We start from the raw sequence: 13,876 nt of genomic DNA on the forward strand, positions 1-13,876 counted from the left end.
CTCCAGAAACTGTTGTTTCTGATGTCTAGATCAGACCTCTGTGGAAGCTGTCGACGCCAGTGCAATGGAAAAGAAGTCCAGGAGGAAAAGCAAGTATGCATTATTGTGGATGTATTTAACAATCAACAGCATACTTGATGTATTTTCAACTAATTGTTTCATTCATCGTCTTCTTGAAGGACCCGTGTCTGCTTCTCATGCAGACATTAGTTCCTTCATTGTAGTTACTGATAAAATGATCCCTCTCCTTTGTTTCTGTTTCATTCTGTTAACAGACATCATGCGCAATGCTATAATATTCTATATAACGTCTCTAATTACAGGATGTGTTTGGTAATTCATATAGATGGATGAATGGATGGATGGATGGATGGACGGACAGACAGACAGAACATCTTTAGAAAAGAACAGTGTTATATTTATTTAGAGATGTGTCCTTTTTTCAGAGATGAAAAAGCAGCAGAAATCAACATATTCTTCGAAAAAAGGGTGGATTCTCAAAAAATCATAGCTGAAGCCGAATGTTTGTGTGTGAGTTTTAACTTATTGTTCTACATGAAGGACATTTTAACGTGTAAAATCATTGAAATCACAGAAAGTCAGCTATGAAATAACACCTACATGATGGTAAAGTAGTGTCAGCTGAGAGAAACTGTAAATGTTTGTGTTCAGCAGAACTGAGTGCAACACGTTATTAAAGGAAGGTGTCCTTCATAATGCCAGGCTGCTCCAGCGCAACTTTCCTGCGAGCCGACGCTTCCAGGATCTTTTTGCGTGGCCCCAGCTGGATGCGGATGCCTTTGAGATCATCATCTGAACAGAGCATCAGGGCTTCGAGATCCAAGTGTTCACGGGTGAACACAGGACCGAAATCCAACAGGCCGATCGACGCCAAGAACGAATCCAAGTGTGAGGTCTCCTCTTCCTCATCCAGACCAATCTCCTCTTCATTCCAAGGCAGTTCTGAATCCTTGTCCAATCCCTCCAGTCCTTCATCCACAGTTTCCAACAACTCTTGACGGACGAGGAACCCAAGGTCTTCTGTATTACCAATGGGGAGGTCTTCAGGGTCCATGGCCATTTCCATGGAGAAGTTCCTACGGAACACCATTTTCCCAAGACCAGGCCTTTCAAAAATAGACTTCACCTGACTGGCTCCTTCGTCGTCCAATCCTCGCTCGGCATCGTCATCATCATCCTGAATTTCATCTTGCTCATTGAAGACGTCAACAAAACCAGGTTTCTCTTGCGAGCTGCTGTCTTGTTTGACAAAAATGACATTGCCGTCCCCTTGTCTACTCACTGTCCCTTTGTCCTTCTTCCCAAATTTGCGCTGGAGGGTTCCCTTGATCGTTGAAGTGACCGATCCATTGGCGTCAGCGGCAATGAGTTTGGAGAACTGATCGCCGTTCACGCTGCTCAAGGTACCCGTGCCGGAAAAGGAACTTCCCTCCGAGACCGAGCCGCCACGAGACATCTTGTCCATCTTACTCTGATGTCTCTTCTGTACCCGTTCGCACTGCTTCACTCTGCGCTCGGCATCTTTAGTGGCCTGATCTTTCAGACGTGCAACCCTTTTGGCGTTCTGGCCTGTCTGTTGGGCAGCCGCAGTGTCCAGGAATCGGACAGAGTCCATATGGTCTCGAGAGGCAGCCACGTCCATGGGAGTGTGGAAATCATTGTCCAGAGCGAAGAGGTTGGCTCCAAAGTTCACTAAGAAGCTGACGATCTGCATGTGTCCGTTTGCAGAGGCGTGATGCAAAGGTGTGTTCCCCCAGATGTCACTTTTGTTCGGATCCCCCCTACAAGACAGATAATAATGAACAATCATGTTTTTGATACTTATAATTAATGGTCCTTGCAACACTATTTCTATTTCTCATACATACGGTTAAGGGTTTCCCCAGACAGCAACATAGTGTCGGCCCAGATGCGGACCATACGTGGATTCAATACGTGTACTAAATGTGGGCCGGATCTGGGCCGACACTGTGTTGCTGTCTGGGTTGTCCGTGTGCTTGTACTATGGACATTAATAGCACCTCAAATCATGCTGCTTGTTGAAAAGAGGTGCTGTTAGTTCCCTAAATTATGTGGCAGCGATAAACAGGAGAGGGAATTCCCATTACACTGAAGGAGGGACTTGAGCCATATCTAGAGAGTATCATGGAGACTTGGGGATGGGCTCTTTTGACTTACACTATTAAGAAGCCACAGAGAACAACCTAAAAACTAACTAGCATCCACCCATCAGTAATGAAGTACTTGAGACTGGTCTGAGTCCATATTCTCATGGTCTTGGTTTTGTCTTGAGTCCAGTCTTGAGTACTTCAACACTACGCATATGTTTTGTGATCTGTACCGACTCACGCATATAATCCAACAAAACCAGGCTTTATTCACTCCAAAGGAAAGCATATTTACACTGAGTCTGCTGAAAAGGTAGAGGTACCAGCATAAGGTAGGCTTTGCATGAGGACCAGCTACACCAGTTAATTTTTCCTTGAGAACAGCATGACTATACTGGTCCACCAGCTAGACCAGCACTAAACCAGCATAAACAACATGGAATTAATCCTGGTGTATGCTGGATTTTTGAGCAGGCGAACTGGACTCGACCGACTTCCCCAGACAGCAACGTAGTGTCAGCCCAGATCCGGGCCACATCTGGTACATGTGGATTCAACGCATGCCAGACGTGGGCCGGAACACTATGTTGCTGTCTGGGTCTAGTCGCAGTCTTGACTCAGACTCAACCCACTGGACTCGGACTTGAATGAGCTGGTCTCAACTACAACAACCTAGAAGTTAGCAAACACTCAGCAATGTTCAGAATTCATCCACTCAAGCACTGTAGTATCATGAAAATGTAGTTTGTAGTTCAAGACGAGGGAAAAAAGACCCGGTCACACCAAGGACGATAACTATAACTATTACGTTTTTTTAAATTGTTCTTATTCTATGAGAATAGGGAAGTCCACACCACAGCTATAATAATAACGCCACAGTGGAACGATATAGTTGGAACAACACTCGCAGAATGATTTTTTTCCAACTGATGAACAATAAAAATATTGACAGCCAATCAGAATCCATCCTGCTTTAAAGAGACTACAAATCTGCTGCCTGTTTATAGTAATCAGCGGGTTTCGTCCATTGGTGTGGACGCTAATATAGTTATAGTCATTGGTATTGTTCTTTGTCTGAACAGGCCTTAAAGGGTACTTAATATTCCTTTTAGTGTGTAATATAGCTGTTTGTGCCTGTAAACAATCCACAGTTACAGTTACAGTTACAGTTACCCAAATATGAAATATTAAGGGTCTGGCATTGAGTAACGAAAATCGCCCCCAACTCAAGGGGCGGCACCAAGCATGCATTTGCAAATCTCATTGCACGCAATTGGATAACACTACGACCAATCACAAATACGCCCCATGCGGTTAGCTACCAGCGGAGCTAACTGGTAGATTCGACTCTTGCCGTATCTGGTCGGCAAAACAGCAAAAACGATCCGAGCACCGTCTTCTGTTCCTCTTTTATATAAAAAGCCAAGTCTAACTCGTTCATTGTAGCGGCCAAAGCCGTTTCAAACAACTGGTGTTCATCCATAGCCATCTTGCAATGTTTACTAATGACTTTGACGTCGCAGCACTGTCGTCATCTGTTTAGGTCACCTCTGGCCCGCCTATATCAGATACACTGATGTGATTGGTGCAGGTCGGCTACAATGAGTATCATTACTCAATGCCAGAGTGACTCTCTGAGCAAATTCAAATTGTGCAAGGGTACTGCAGATGCCTAAAACGCCTCAATTGTAGTCCTGCCATTTCAATGACTTAGCCATGTCACCAAAACAGTTGGGTAAATGATTTTGCTATGACAAGGAGCTCTCATTATCTCATTATCAGACTTTAGCTCAAACTTGTTTGACAAAACAGATGTCATAGTTCCCATAGATATAATACTGTTTTGAACAGCTCACGAATCCTCAGAAGCTGATAACCGATTATAGTAAGGGGCGTTACATTTCTCACACAAGCTCTAAGCGGTAGACCAATCACAACAGATTGGGCCAGCTGACCAATCAGAGGAGACTGGGTGTTTAAGAGAAAGGAGTTAAAACAGATGGTGATTTTATAACCGCATACTAGCTGTGGTGTATTTAACACTATTAATATGTGCATTAAGGTTATCCTATCCTTATAGACTTTCCATTGTTAGCTTGTGTGTTGTCTGTGCATGTCAGATAATAGATGAGTCTGTAATAGGTTCTCTCGTATTGCGTAAGCTAGCTTACGCTGCGGGAAAGATTCATCTTTGCTGAGATATTGAAGCCAAAAAATTATTTCATAATTTTGTATCCATACACAACGCAGTTCCTCTGCGGCAGACCTAGAGCGGGCTAGCTAGCAGCTCATTGGTTCGCTCAGAGAGAACTGCTTAAGCCTATGGGAGAGCGGGGCTGAACCCGCTTCCAATGAGAGGCGCCCGCGCGCTCATTGCGTCATGACCCGCCAGAATGGGCGTGGCCATGGTGTATATAAGGCGCTCTCCCAGGCTTATATTTTGATTCATTTCATCTTCAGCAAGCTGCACGCTTCTGCTGTTCCTGAGAAAAGCCATCGCCGTCGAAGAAGGCATCCTCTAGCGAGCTCAAGGACCCTGAAGAAGCCGGCCGTCTTCGCCACCTTCAGCCGCCCAGCAAGCTAGGCCATCCGACGATTGTATCCTTTCTCTATTTCTAAAAGAGCCGAGCGTCTTTTTAAAGATGTCTCGTTTTTCCTGCGGCTCTTGCCGCGCTCGTCTCGAGGACGGAGACCGCCATGTCATCTGCGCTCTCTGCTTGGGACTCGAGCATGCAGAACTCGCCCTCGCTGATGGAGGATGCGACCTCTGTGAAAGCCTGCCGTTATCGTCCCTGCGGGCACGACTTCTGGCAGTGAAAACCGCTCCCGCGCCGCCTATTCTCTCGCCGCGTAAAAAGAAACGCCGCTCTCAAAGGCCGCCGGAGCCCCCAGCGGAAACATGCGGGCCGCCGCCGCCGCCTCCCGCTTCCCGCTCTCCCTCCCCGCCCCTGCCGGACATTCAGTTGCCGCCGAGTGGCCGCTCTGTTGTTTCCGATGACGCCGCGGAGGAGAAGGACTCCTGTTCACTGCTCGCTTCTGACAGTGAAGACTGGTCATCTCTCGGATCCGCGAGAGAGTCGACGGTGCGCCTCCTCTCACAGGCCGTCGAACGCCTCGGTCTCGAGTGGTCTCCTCCACCCGAGCAGGCCCCGAACCGAATGGACGGTAGCTTTTTTCATCGGCGCTCGACCCCCGCGTGCACCCGGGCCGCTCCATTCCTGCCTGAACTTCACGCAGAGCTGACAAAATCCTGGAATGCACCGCTCTCGGCTAGAAATCGCTCCGATGTATCCGCCTCGCTGCGCTCGGTGGACGGAGCCGCCGAGAAAGGCTATGCAGCCATGCCGCCCGTCGAGGACTTGGTCGCCACACACCTCTGCCCGCCCTCCGCTAGATGGCGTTCTTCACCCACGCTTCCTTCGAAGGCTTGCAGAGCGACCTCGAGCTTTCATGCTCGCGCTTACGCCGCCGCCGGTCAGGCCGCCGCTGCGCTTCACTCTATGTCTGTCCTCCAAGTGTTACAGAGCGATATTCTCCGTGAATGGGCCGAAGGCGGTAGAAAACCCCCCCCCGCCGTCACGGATTTGAGAAGTGCTACGGATCTCGCCCTTCGCGCCACTAAAGCCGCCGCACAAGCTCTGGGGAAATGCATGGCCAGCCTTTGTGTTGCTGAGAGACACTTATGGCTCACGCTCGCCGACATGGGAGATTCTGAGCGCGCCGCGTTTCTCAACGCGCCCCTCTCCCCGACGGGCCTGTTTGGATCTGCCGTCACGGGAATTGTCGATCGCTTTTCTGAAGTACAGAAAGCTTCTCAGGCGATGAACTTGTTTCTACCCCGCCGCGCTAGCTCTTCAGCGGGCCGCTCTCACGAGCCCTCCGCCAGAGCCCCATCACAGCGCCCCCCTCCGCAGACTCAAACAACTCAGCGCAGTCAGAGCGGCCGCCCTCGCCCTCGCTCTCGCTCTGACAGCCGCCGCAGACCGCCGCCCCCCCGTGGCCCGCGACCCAAGATCACGCTGAAGCCTGATCATCAGAAGTCTGCCTAACAATGTCAAGAAAACGACGGTGCTCTCCCGCCGCGGCCGGACCGCCGTCAAAGCTTCGCCCTCTGCCAGTCCCCGTTATTTCGCCGACTGCTGTAGTGTTGACCGCCACAAACAAGCCGGTGTCCCAGCCCGCTTGCGAGCGACAAAAAGCCGTTTTTACGGCTACCCAGAGAAATCTCAAAAAGAGAAATTTTGCCAGTTGTGTAGAAAATGTGCCCACAATCATGTGTTCACCCATACACACAAGCATAACATATCCCGTGTCTCTATCAGAGCCCCATCACATGAAACGGGCACAGCCCGCTCTAATATCAGAGAACATAAACACGCCCACGAGCTCGTGCACGTGTCCCCTCTCTGCTCGCTCTGTGTCACGGCCCATAGACTCCTCTCTGAGTGCAAATCCCGTTGCCACACACATTCAAAGCGCGCCCACACACTGTGTCCAGCCCGCTATGTGCAGCAATCAGGGCAATACAGCCATTCGGCCACTAGCCGCATGCTCCAAAGCGTGGGAAGCCATTCCAGGCATTTCCCCGTGGGTGTTAAGCATTATAAAGAACGGCTACCTGCTACAGTTTCGCCGCCGCCCGCCTCGTGCGCGCGCGCAGCTCGAATCTTCTGTCAGCCCGCTGGCCGCCGGCACGCTCCGCTCAGAAATTGCGACGCTGTTGCAAAAGGGCGCGATAGAGAGAGTCCCGCCATCTATGACCGAGTCGGGGTTTTACGGCCGTTATTTTCTGGTTCCCAAGAAAGACGGCGGCCTCAGACCGATCTTAGATCTCAGGTCTTTGAACAAAGCGCTCATGAAGAGACCGTTCAAGATGCTCACTACCAGGAAACTCCTCGCGCAGGTGCGCCAAGGGGACTGGTTCATATCTCTAGACCTGAAAGACGCCTATTTTCAGATCCAGATAAATCCCCGTCACAGGCCATTCTTACGTTTCGCCTTCGAGGGTCTTGTTTATCAATACGCCGTTCTCCCGTTCGGCTTATCTCTGGCGCCCCGTACATTCACGAAGTGCATGGATACGGCGCTCGCCCCCCTGCGAAGCCAGGGGCTGCGCATTCTGAATTATCTGGACGACTGGCTGATTTTGGCCCAATCACAGACGGAGCTTCTGTCGCACCGCGCAGTTCTCCTCGACCATTTGGAAACGCTGGGCCTCTCTGTCAACTGGACAAAGAGCTCCCTTCATCCCAGTCAATCGATTTCCTTCCTAGGAATAGATTTGGACTCGGTCACGATGACGGCTCGCCTGTCTACACAGCGCGCGCGCAGTGTTCAGCGTCTAGCCGCCTCGTTCCAGATGGGCACCCGCAGGCCTCTGAAAACTTTTCAGAGGATGCTGGGTTACATGGCCTCAGCCTCCGCTGTACTTCAGCTGGGCCTTCTGCACATGCGCCCGCTTCAGTTCTGGTTGAACAGCCGTGTACCCCACCGCGCGTGGAACACGGGTCGCCAGCTGATCAGGGTTACGCAAACGTGTCTCACGGCGCTGCAGCCATGGACAGTAGCAGAATGGTTTCGTCTAGGCGTCACGATGGGGACCTTTTTCCTGCCGAAAAGTCATCTCGACAGATGCATCCAACACGGGTTGGGGTGCAGTCTGCGAGGGCTCACCGGCCTTCGGCCACTGGTCGATTCAGGAAAGCCCATTACATATAAACTGTCTGGAAATGCTGGCGGTCGAGAACGCGCTCTCGCACTTTCTCCCGCGCATCCAGGGACACCACGTCCTGATCCGTTCGGACAATATGGCCGTGGTCTCCTATCTCAACCGTCAGGGCGGTGTCAGATCCAGAAATCTCTGTCGACTGACGCACCGCATTCTAGTTTGGTCTCAGAGCCGCCTGCTCTCGCTCAGAGCGACGCACGTGCCGGGCCATCTGAACGACGGTCCAGACATACTGTCCAGGAACCTCATCTCCACAGGAGAATGGTCCCTGAACTCACAGACGGTCCAGTTACTGTGGCGACTATTCGGCAGAGCAGAAGTAGACCTCTTCGCGTCAGAAGAGAACGCTCACTGCCCAATATATTTCTCGAAGAGCGAGGACGCGCTAGCCCAGGAATGGCCTCGCCGCCCGCTCTATGCATTCCCTCCGATCGCTCTGTTACCACAGGTAATTCAGAGGATCAGGGACACACGCCACTCGGTGCTCCTCATAGCCCCGCGTTGGGAGAGTCAGAATTGGGTTCCGGAGCTCACGCAGCTGTCACAGACAGCCCCGTGGCCCATCCCAGTCAGAGCAGATCTCCTCTCTCAAGCTCGCGGCACGATCTGGCACCCCCATCCACAGCGCTGGGCGCTGCATGCATGGGTGATCAACGACTATTCGTTGATTTGCCAGAGGGAGTAAGAAACACTGTCATACAGGCTAGAGCACCTTCCACGAGAAGGCTCTATGCGTCTAAATGGTCTGTGTTCTCAAAATGGTGCACCGACAAACAGCTGGACCCACGGTCGTGCGAGGTGCCGTCTTTGCTTGTTTTCCTTCAAGAGATGCTGGACAAGGGCAGGTCCCCCTCCACTCTCAAGGTTTATGTGGCAGCCGTCGCGGCGTTCGCGGAACCCCGACGCGCTCAGTCATTGGGCAAAGACGAGTTAGTCATCCGCTTCCTCAGGGGAGCTAAGAGGATGAACCCTCCGCGGCCCCCGTCGGTTCCGGTTTGGGATCTTTCTATAGTCCTTGAAGCTATGAAAGCACCCCTGTTCGAACCGCTCGAGTCTGTGGATCTGAAATACCTCTCGCTCAAAACCGTTTTCCTGACGGCTCTGTCCTCAGTTAAACGCGTTGGGGATCTTCACGCGCTCTCATCCAGCGCCGCGTGTCTTGAGTTTGGACCGAATGATTCGATTGTCATTCTCAAACCTAGGCATGGCTATGTCCCGAAGGCGATTGGTACCCCGTTCAGGGCTCAGATTATCTCCCTATCGGCTCTGCCTTCATCCGATAGTGAGCGCGATGCCAATCTCCTTTGTCCGGTGCGGGCTCTGAGATTGTACACTACGCGCGCTGCCGCGTTCAGACGCGCTGAGCAGCTTTTCGTGTCGTTTGGGGGGCGCACCAAGGGTCTGGCCGCCTCAAAACAGACACTGTCTAGATGGATAGTGGACGCTATCGCCTCTGCTTACGCATCTAAATGCCTGCCCTGCCCTCTGGGCATCAGGGCGCACTCCACTAGAGGCATGGCCTCATCGTGGGCATGGTCCTGTGGAATTTCCATTCATGACATTTGTGTGGCCGCGGGATGGGCCTCCCCGTCCACTTTTGTCAGGTTTTATAACTTGGAAGTTCCCGCCTTGCAGGCAAAATTACTAGCTGTCTGACGAACAGCTCTCTAAGAAGCTGCATTTCTGGAGGTCCCTCACAACCGGTTCGCCCCTTGTGCTCTCCTGTAATGCTTATACACTTCATGTGCCCGCTCTGCTGGCCCCATACATGCTTATGTGTACACTTCATGAGCCCGCTCTGCGGCCTCTTTGTACATTCACTCCACGTTAGGAAATTCCCCCGGTATATCCCTGGGTTTTTCATGAGTGGATTCGTAGCGCGCACGGCGTTGGCCAGGTGTTCCCGCAGCGTAAGCTAGCTTACGCAATACGAGAGAACCTCTCGTAAGAGAACGAATCGGTTACCTAACGTAACCTCGGTTCTCTCTAGAAGAGGGAACGAGTATTGCGTTCCCGGCCGTGCTTGCGCTACTAGCGTTTCGCTTCACGCTGAAATAAATCAACATATAAGCCTGGGAGAGCGCCTTATATACACCATGGCCACGCCCATTCTGGCGGGTCATGACGCAATGAGCGCGCGGGCGCCTCTCATTGGAAGCGGGTTCAGCCCCGCTCTCCCATAGGCTTAAGCAGTTCTCTCTGAGCGAACCAATGAGCTGCTAGCTAGCCCGCTCTAGGTCTGCCGCAGAGGAACTGCGTTGTGTATGGATACAAAATTATGAAATAATTTTTTGGCTTCAATATCTCAGCAAAGATGAATCTTTCCCGCAGCGTAAGCTAGCTTACGCAATACTCGTTCCCTCTTCTAGAGAGAACCGAGGTTACGTTAGGTAACCGATTCGTTTTAAATCATGTAAATGTATACATTTTCTCCCAAAAATATAATTATAAACATGTTAATGGGCACTTTAAGACAAATAAGATCAAGCAACAGCAAAATAACTACAATCTTTGGCACCTGTCAGACTCATTTGTCCCCAGCAGCAGCAATTAAAATTCCACCCTAACATATTTTCTCGTAACTCATGATGCTTGAGGTTAAATCCATCCAAAGAGTTAATATGTAACCGGTTGTAAAATGAAAGTCCAACAGGTCCACCCATAAAATCTCTGATTACAATATCTACAAGAGCTTATCTCACTGACTGAGCAGCATCTGTTCATCAGCGGATGAGGCGTGCAGTACAAGCGGCACAGGTTGTGAAAAGTATCATTAAAAAGAGAGAGAGGGACATAACTTTTAGACTATATCTCTGAATATCCATACCCAGACACACCTCTCACTGGCTTAGTATTCATCACACAGCACATTTAGAAAGGTGGTTGTACAGTTTGAGGGCCAACCATGGCGATCAGTGCTCTTTGAGTGAGATCGGCCCCAATGCTGCACTGAATAAATGAACTCTACCCTGAGCAAATGCTGCATAAACCCTGGAACGGATGAAGAGGCCTTTTGTTCCAGATTTGCATAACTAATTTGGCTGATTAAACTCTTGGCGTCAACTCTGGGAATTTTACAAACGATGTACGCAGCAGATCATGCGAGAAAGAAAGTCAGAGGAGGACACAGAGCTTCCCAGAGAGAAACTAAATAAATGGTGTAATTCTAATCAGCTTTCCTTTTTATCATGCCGAGTATTTCAGTGGAAGGCTATTATATTGATGACGTCGGTTTATGTGATTTGCTGTAGTACACTCGAGAGTGATGATTGATTTCTCATAAAGCAAAGAGACTCTAAGGGAACCGCCCAAAGGTCATAAAGATGGTTTAATCTGGGGAATATGTAATGTATAATAACCCCTTGTGAAAAAGCACACGCATACTTTTTAAAAAGAGTACTCATTACGGAAATAATATAACTTAAACAATATACTTAAATGTGAAATTAATGTAATGTTTCTAGACACTTTATTGCATGTTGCAATTCAATTGCAATGTATTACAGTTTAAGTTTATATTAAATGCAATTTAAATGCTTTTTGACCCACTTGAGTAGGACTTAAGTACATCTTTATATGTAATTTAACAATAATTCGGTTGTCTTTGAAATAAGGTTAAAGTTACTGCTGAATGTACTGACAAGCATTTATGATAAACTAAAATACACTTTAATGTAATTTCTGTTGAAACTAAGATGTGTGTGAATAAGGACATTTAAAATAAATTAACTTTAAATGTGATATTGAATACTACAGTTTTAACTATAATCAAGTACTTCACATGTGCTGCTTTGTCAGTCAACACATCAAATGTACTTTACAGTAAAACTTTTGAATTTGACAATATTAACACTTTTTAAAAGTCTACTTAAGTGTGTTAAGAAACAGTCATGAAAGTGTCTCTCTTTAAGGGCACTTAAGTGGCCTTTTGTTTCATTAATATTATATTATCTACAAACTTACAGTTTTTAAAAAATAGACACTTTTAAGATTTTGGCACTACAAGTGCACATTCAATACAATCAAGCACACTTATTTTTCCACGAGGTACCCACTGTAATAATGAAGAGTCCTAGGATCAAGATCACAGTTTGCATAATATAGTAATACATTGTTTGCTACAGAACATGGATATCTATCTATGGCCTTCAATGATTAAAAACAGTTGTGAGACAAACAAAGCAAGGTAACAACCATTGTAAAACTGTAACTTAAAATAAAACAAAAAATTATTCTGGATGAAAGCTCAATGAATGTATAGATTTGATTAAATGTTTAAAGCTAGCCATCGGTACACTGATCAGTAGGCTGTAGAAAAGTTTAGTGTGTTTTCTGAGCTCACCCTCTGCTACATATCAGCTGAAGAGCTTCAATGTGTCCGTGGTAAGCGGCCCAGAGAGTGGGTGTCATGCCGTCCTCATCCGGGGTGTTCAGGTCTTTTCTTGTGGCTTCTTTCAGTAGCTCCAAATAGCCATCAATGGCTGCTTTGTGATATCGTGACATGGCTGTAATAACTATCTCTCTTCTTCAGCAAGTAAACTGTATTTCACGAAGTGTTACAGGAGCATCATTGCAGACTCCTCTTGCGTGCTCGGTCTCTGTGTCTGAGGGAGGAGAAACTCTGATCGCACTGACACCCATGTCACTGTCATAAACTAAAGTCCAGGCTGAGCTGGAATCGTTTACCAGACACACGCCATCAGTGTTAGTTTGACAGAGATATAAATATGGACAACTCTTATTGTTATAGTTTTCATTTAATCATTATTTAATCAATATTTCAAATGTCAATATCATGAAAGAATGTCATGACATGATTTTAGAAGTCAAATTTTTTTTCAATCGAGCTGATGTTATTGTCTTTTTTTCCTGTTGTATTTATGACACTTCCCCCCTAACACAGCATGCTTTAATTATATATGTCTTATACATATTTTTATTTATTTATTAATTTTTGTGAGAGCTCTAAGTCAAATTTCATGGCAGGTCAACCCAGACAGCAACATTGCGTCGGCCCAGATCCCCAGCCACATCTGGTACATGTGGATCCAATGCGTACCAGATGTGGGGTGGGCCGGATCTGGGCCGACAATGTATGGCTGTCTGGGAAGTGGACATGTAGTTTACTAATAACATCAATGTACTAGAAGAAGTATCCTTGTAAGTGCTTTTTCGATACTACTTGGGAGTAAATTGGCCCACTTTGTAGTGTATAAAAGTATACCTTTAATTATTAAAGTATAGTGTTACAGTAAACTTTGAGTGCTCAACTAGTTTACAACTAAGTTTTTTTTGCAACTATACTGCATGTGAACATTTTTTTGTTTATGAAAGTACACTTTGAAGTACACTCTCAGTAAACGACTAGTAGTTTTATACTGCAAGTATACAACTTAACATCATACTTACTGTTTTTATATTATTTGTGCACTTTATGTATACTATTATGTTCCTATTTAGGTATTAATTTTTATACTTGAAAAATACCTTCAACTGTACTTTAAGTAAATTCCTATGGACACTACCAGTGGACTACACAAAAATTCACATAGGCCTACTCAGTATGTAAACTATATGTGGGTAAAAACGTATTTAAAAGGCTACTCATCAAAAAAATTTAGTAAGTATAGACCAAACATACTTAGATATGTCTGTCAGTTTAAGTTATAGCCTACTTACTATATTTCTGTGAAGTAGTTACATAAAAAGTAGGGTTATAGCCTACTTTATTTTAAGATGATGTATTTCAGTGGCGTATAGGTTTGATTTTGAAATCGGTGGGGACGGCGACATCAATATCTAAATATATTTAAAGTTTTGATCGAAATTATTGCTAGGGATATATCAGTGTCACTGGATATTGGTAGGGACACGTCCCTATAGCGTCGGTAGTTACATTGTTACTCAAATAAGTAGGCGTCTGACACTGCGGTCACGCCATCTACGCTTAAAAATATATTGCGCGTCTACACGATATTGCTGTACAACAAGGTATACAGTATAGGACTTTGGCAGTTAA

The 13,876-nt window shown here is 47.3% G+C and overlaps 1 protein-coding gene across 1 annotated transcript; it reads right to left on the reverse strand.

Annotated features, from left to right (window-relative positions):
- Positions 1–396: 396 nt before the first annotated feature.
- anks4b (ankyrin repeat and sterile alpha motif domain containing 4B) lies at positions 397–12,476 on the reverse strand. Its single transcript, XM_056251322.1, has 2 exons — positions 12,200–12,476; positions 397–1,802 (listed from the first exon to the last, which is right to left on the reverse strand). Exons 1-2 carry the CDS (start codon positions 12,358–12,360, stop codon positions 695–697), a joined length of 1,269 nt encoding a protein of 422 aa, XP_056107297.1. The 5' UTR covers positions 12,361–12,476; the 3' UTR covers positions 397–694.
- Between the last annotated feature and the right edge of the window lie 1,400 nt (positions 12,477–13,876).

This window comes from Rhinichthys klamathensis, unplaced genomic scaffold (genome assembly GCF_029890125.1).
Source record: "Rhinichthys klamathensis goyatoka isolate OS25496 unplaced genomic scaffold, OSU_Roscu_1.1 h1tg000004l_1, whole genome shotgun sequence".
Classification (NCBI taxonomy): Eukaryota; Metazoa; Chordata; class Actinopteri; order Cypriniformes; family Leuciscidae; genus Rhinichthys; species Rhinichthys klamathensis.

Coding starts and splice junctions, on each gene's coding strand:
- anks4b (XM_056251322.1), bottom strand. CDS start 12,360: ATGTCACGATATCACAAAGCAGCCATTGATGGCTATTTGGAGCTACTG. Junction 1,803..12,199: donor CAGCTGATATGTAGCAGAGG/GTGAGCTCAGAA, acceptor TCTGTCTTGTAG/GGGGGATCCGAACAAAAGTG.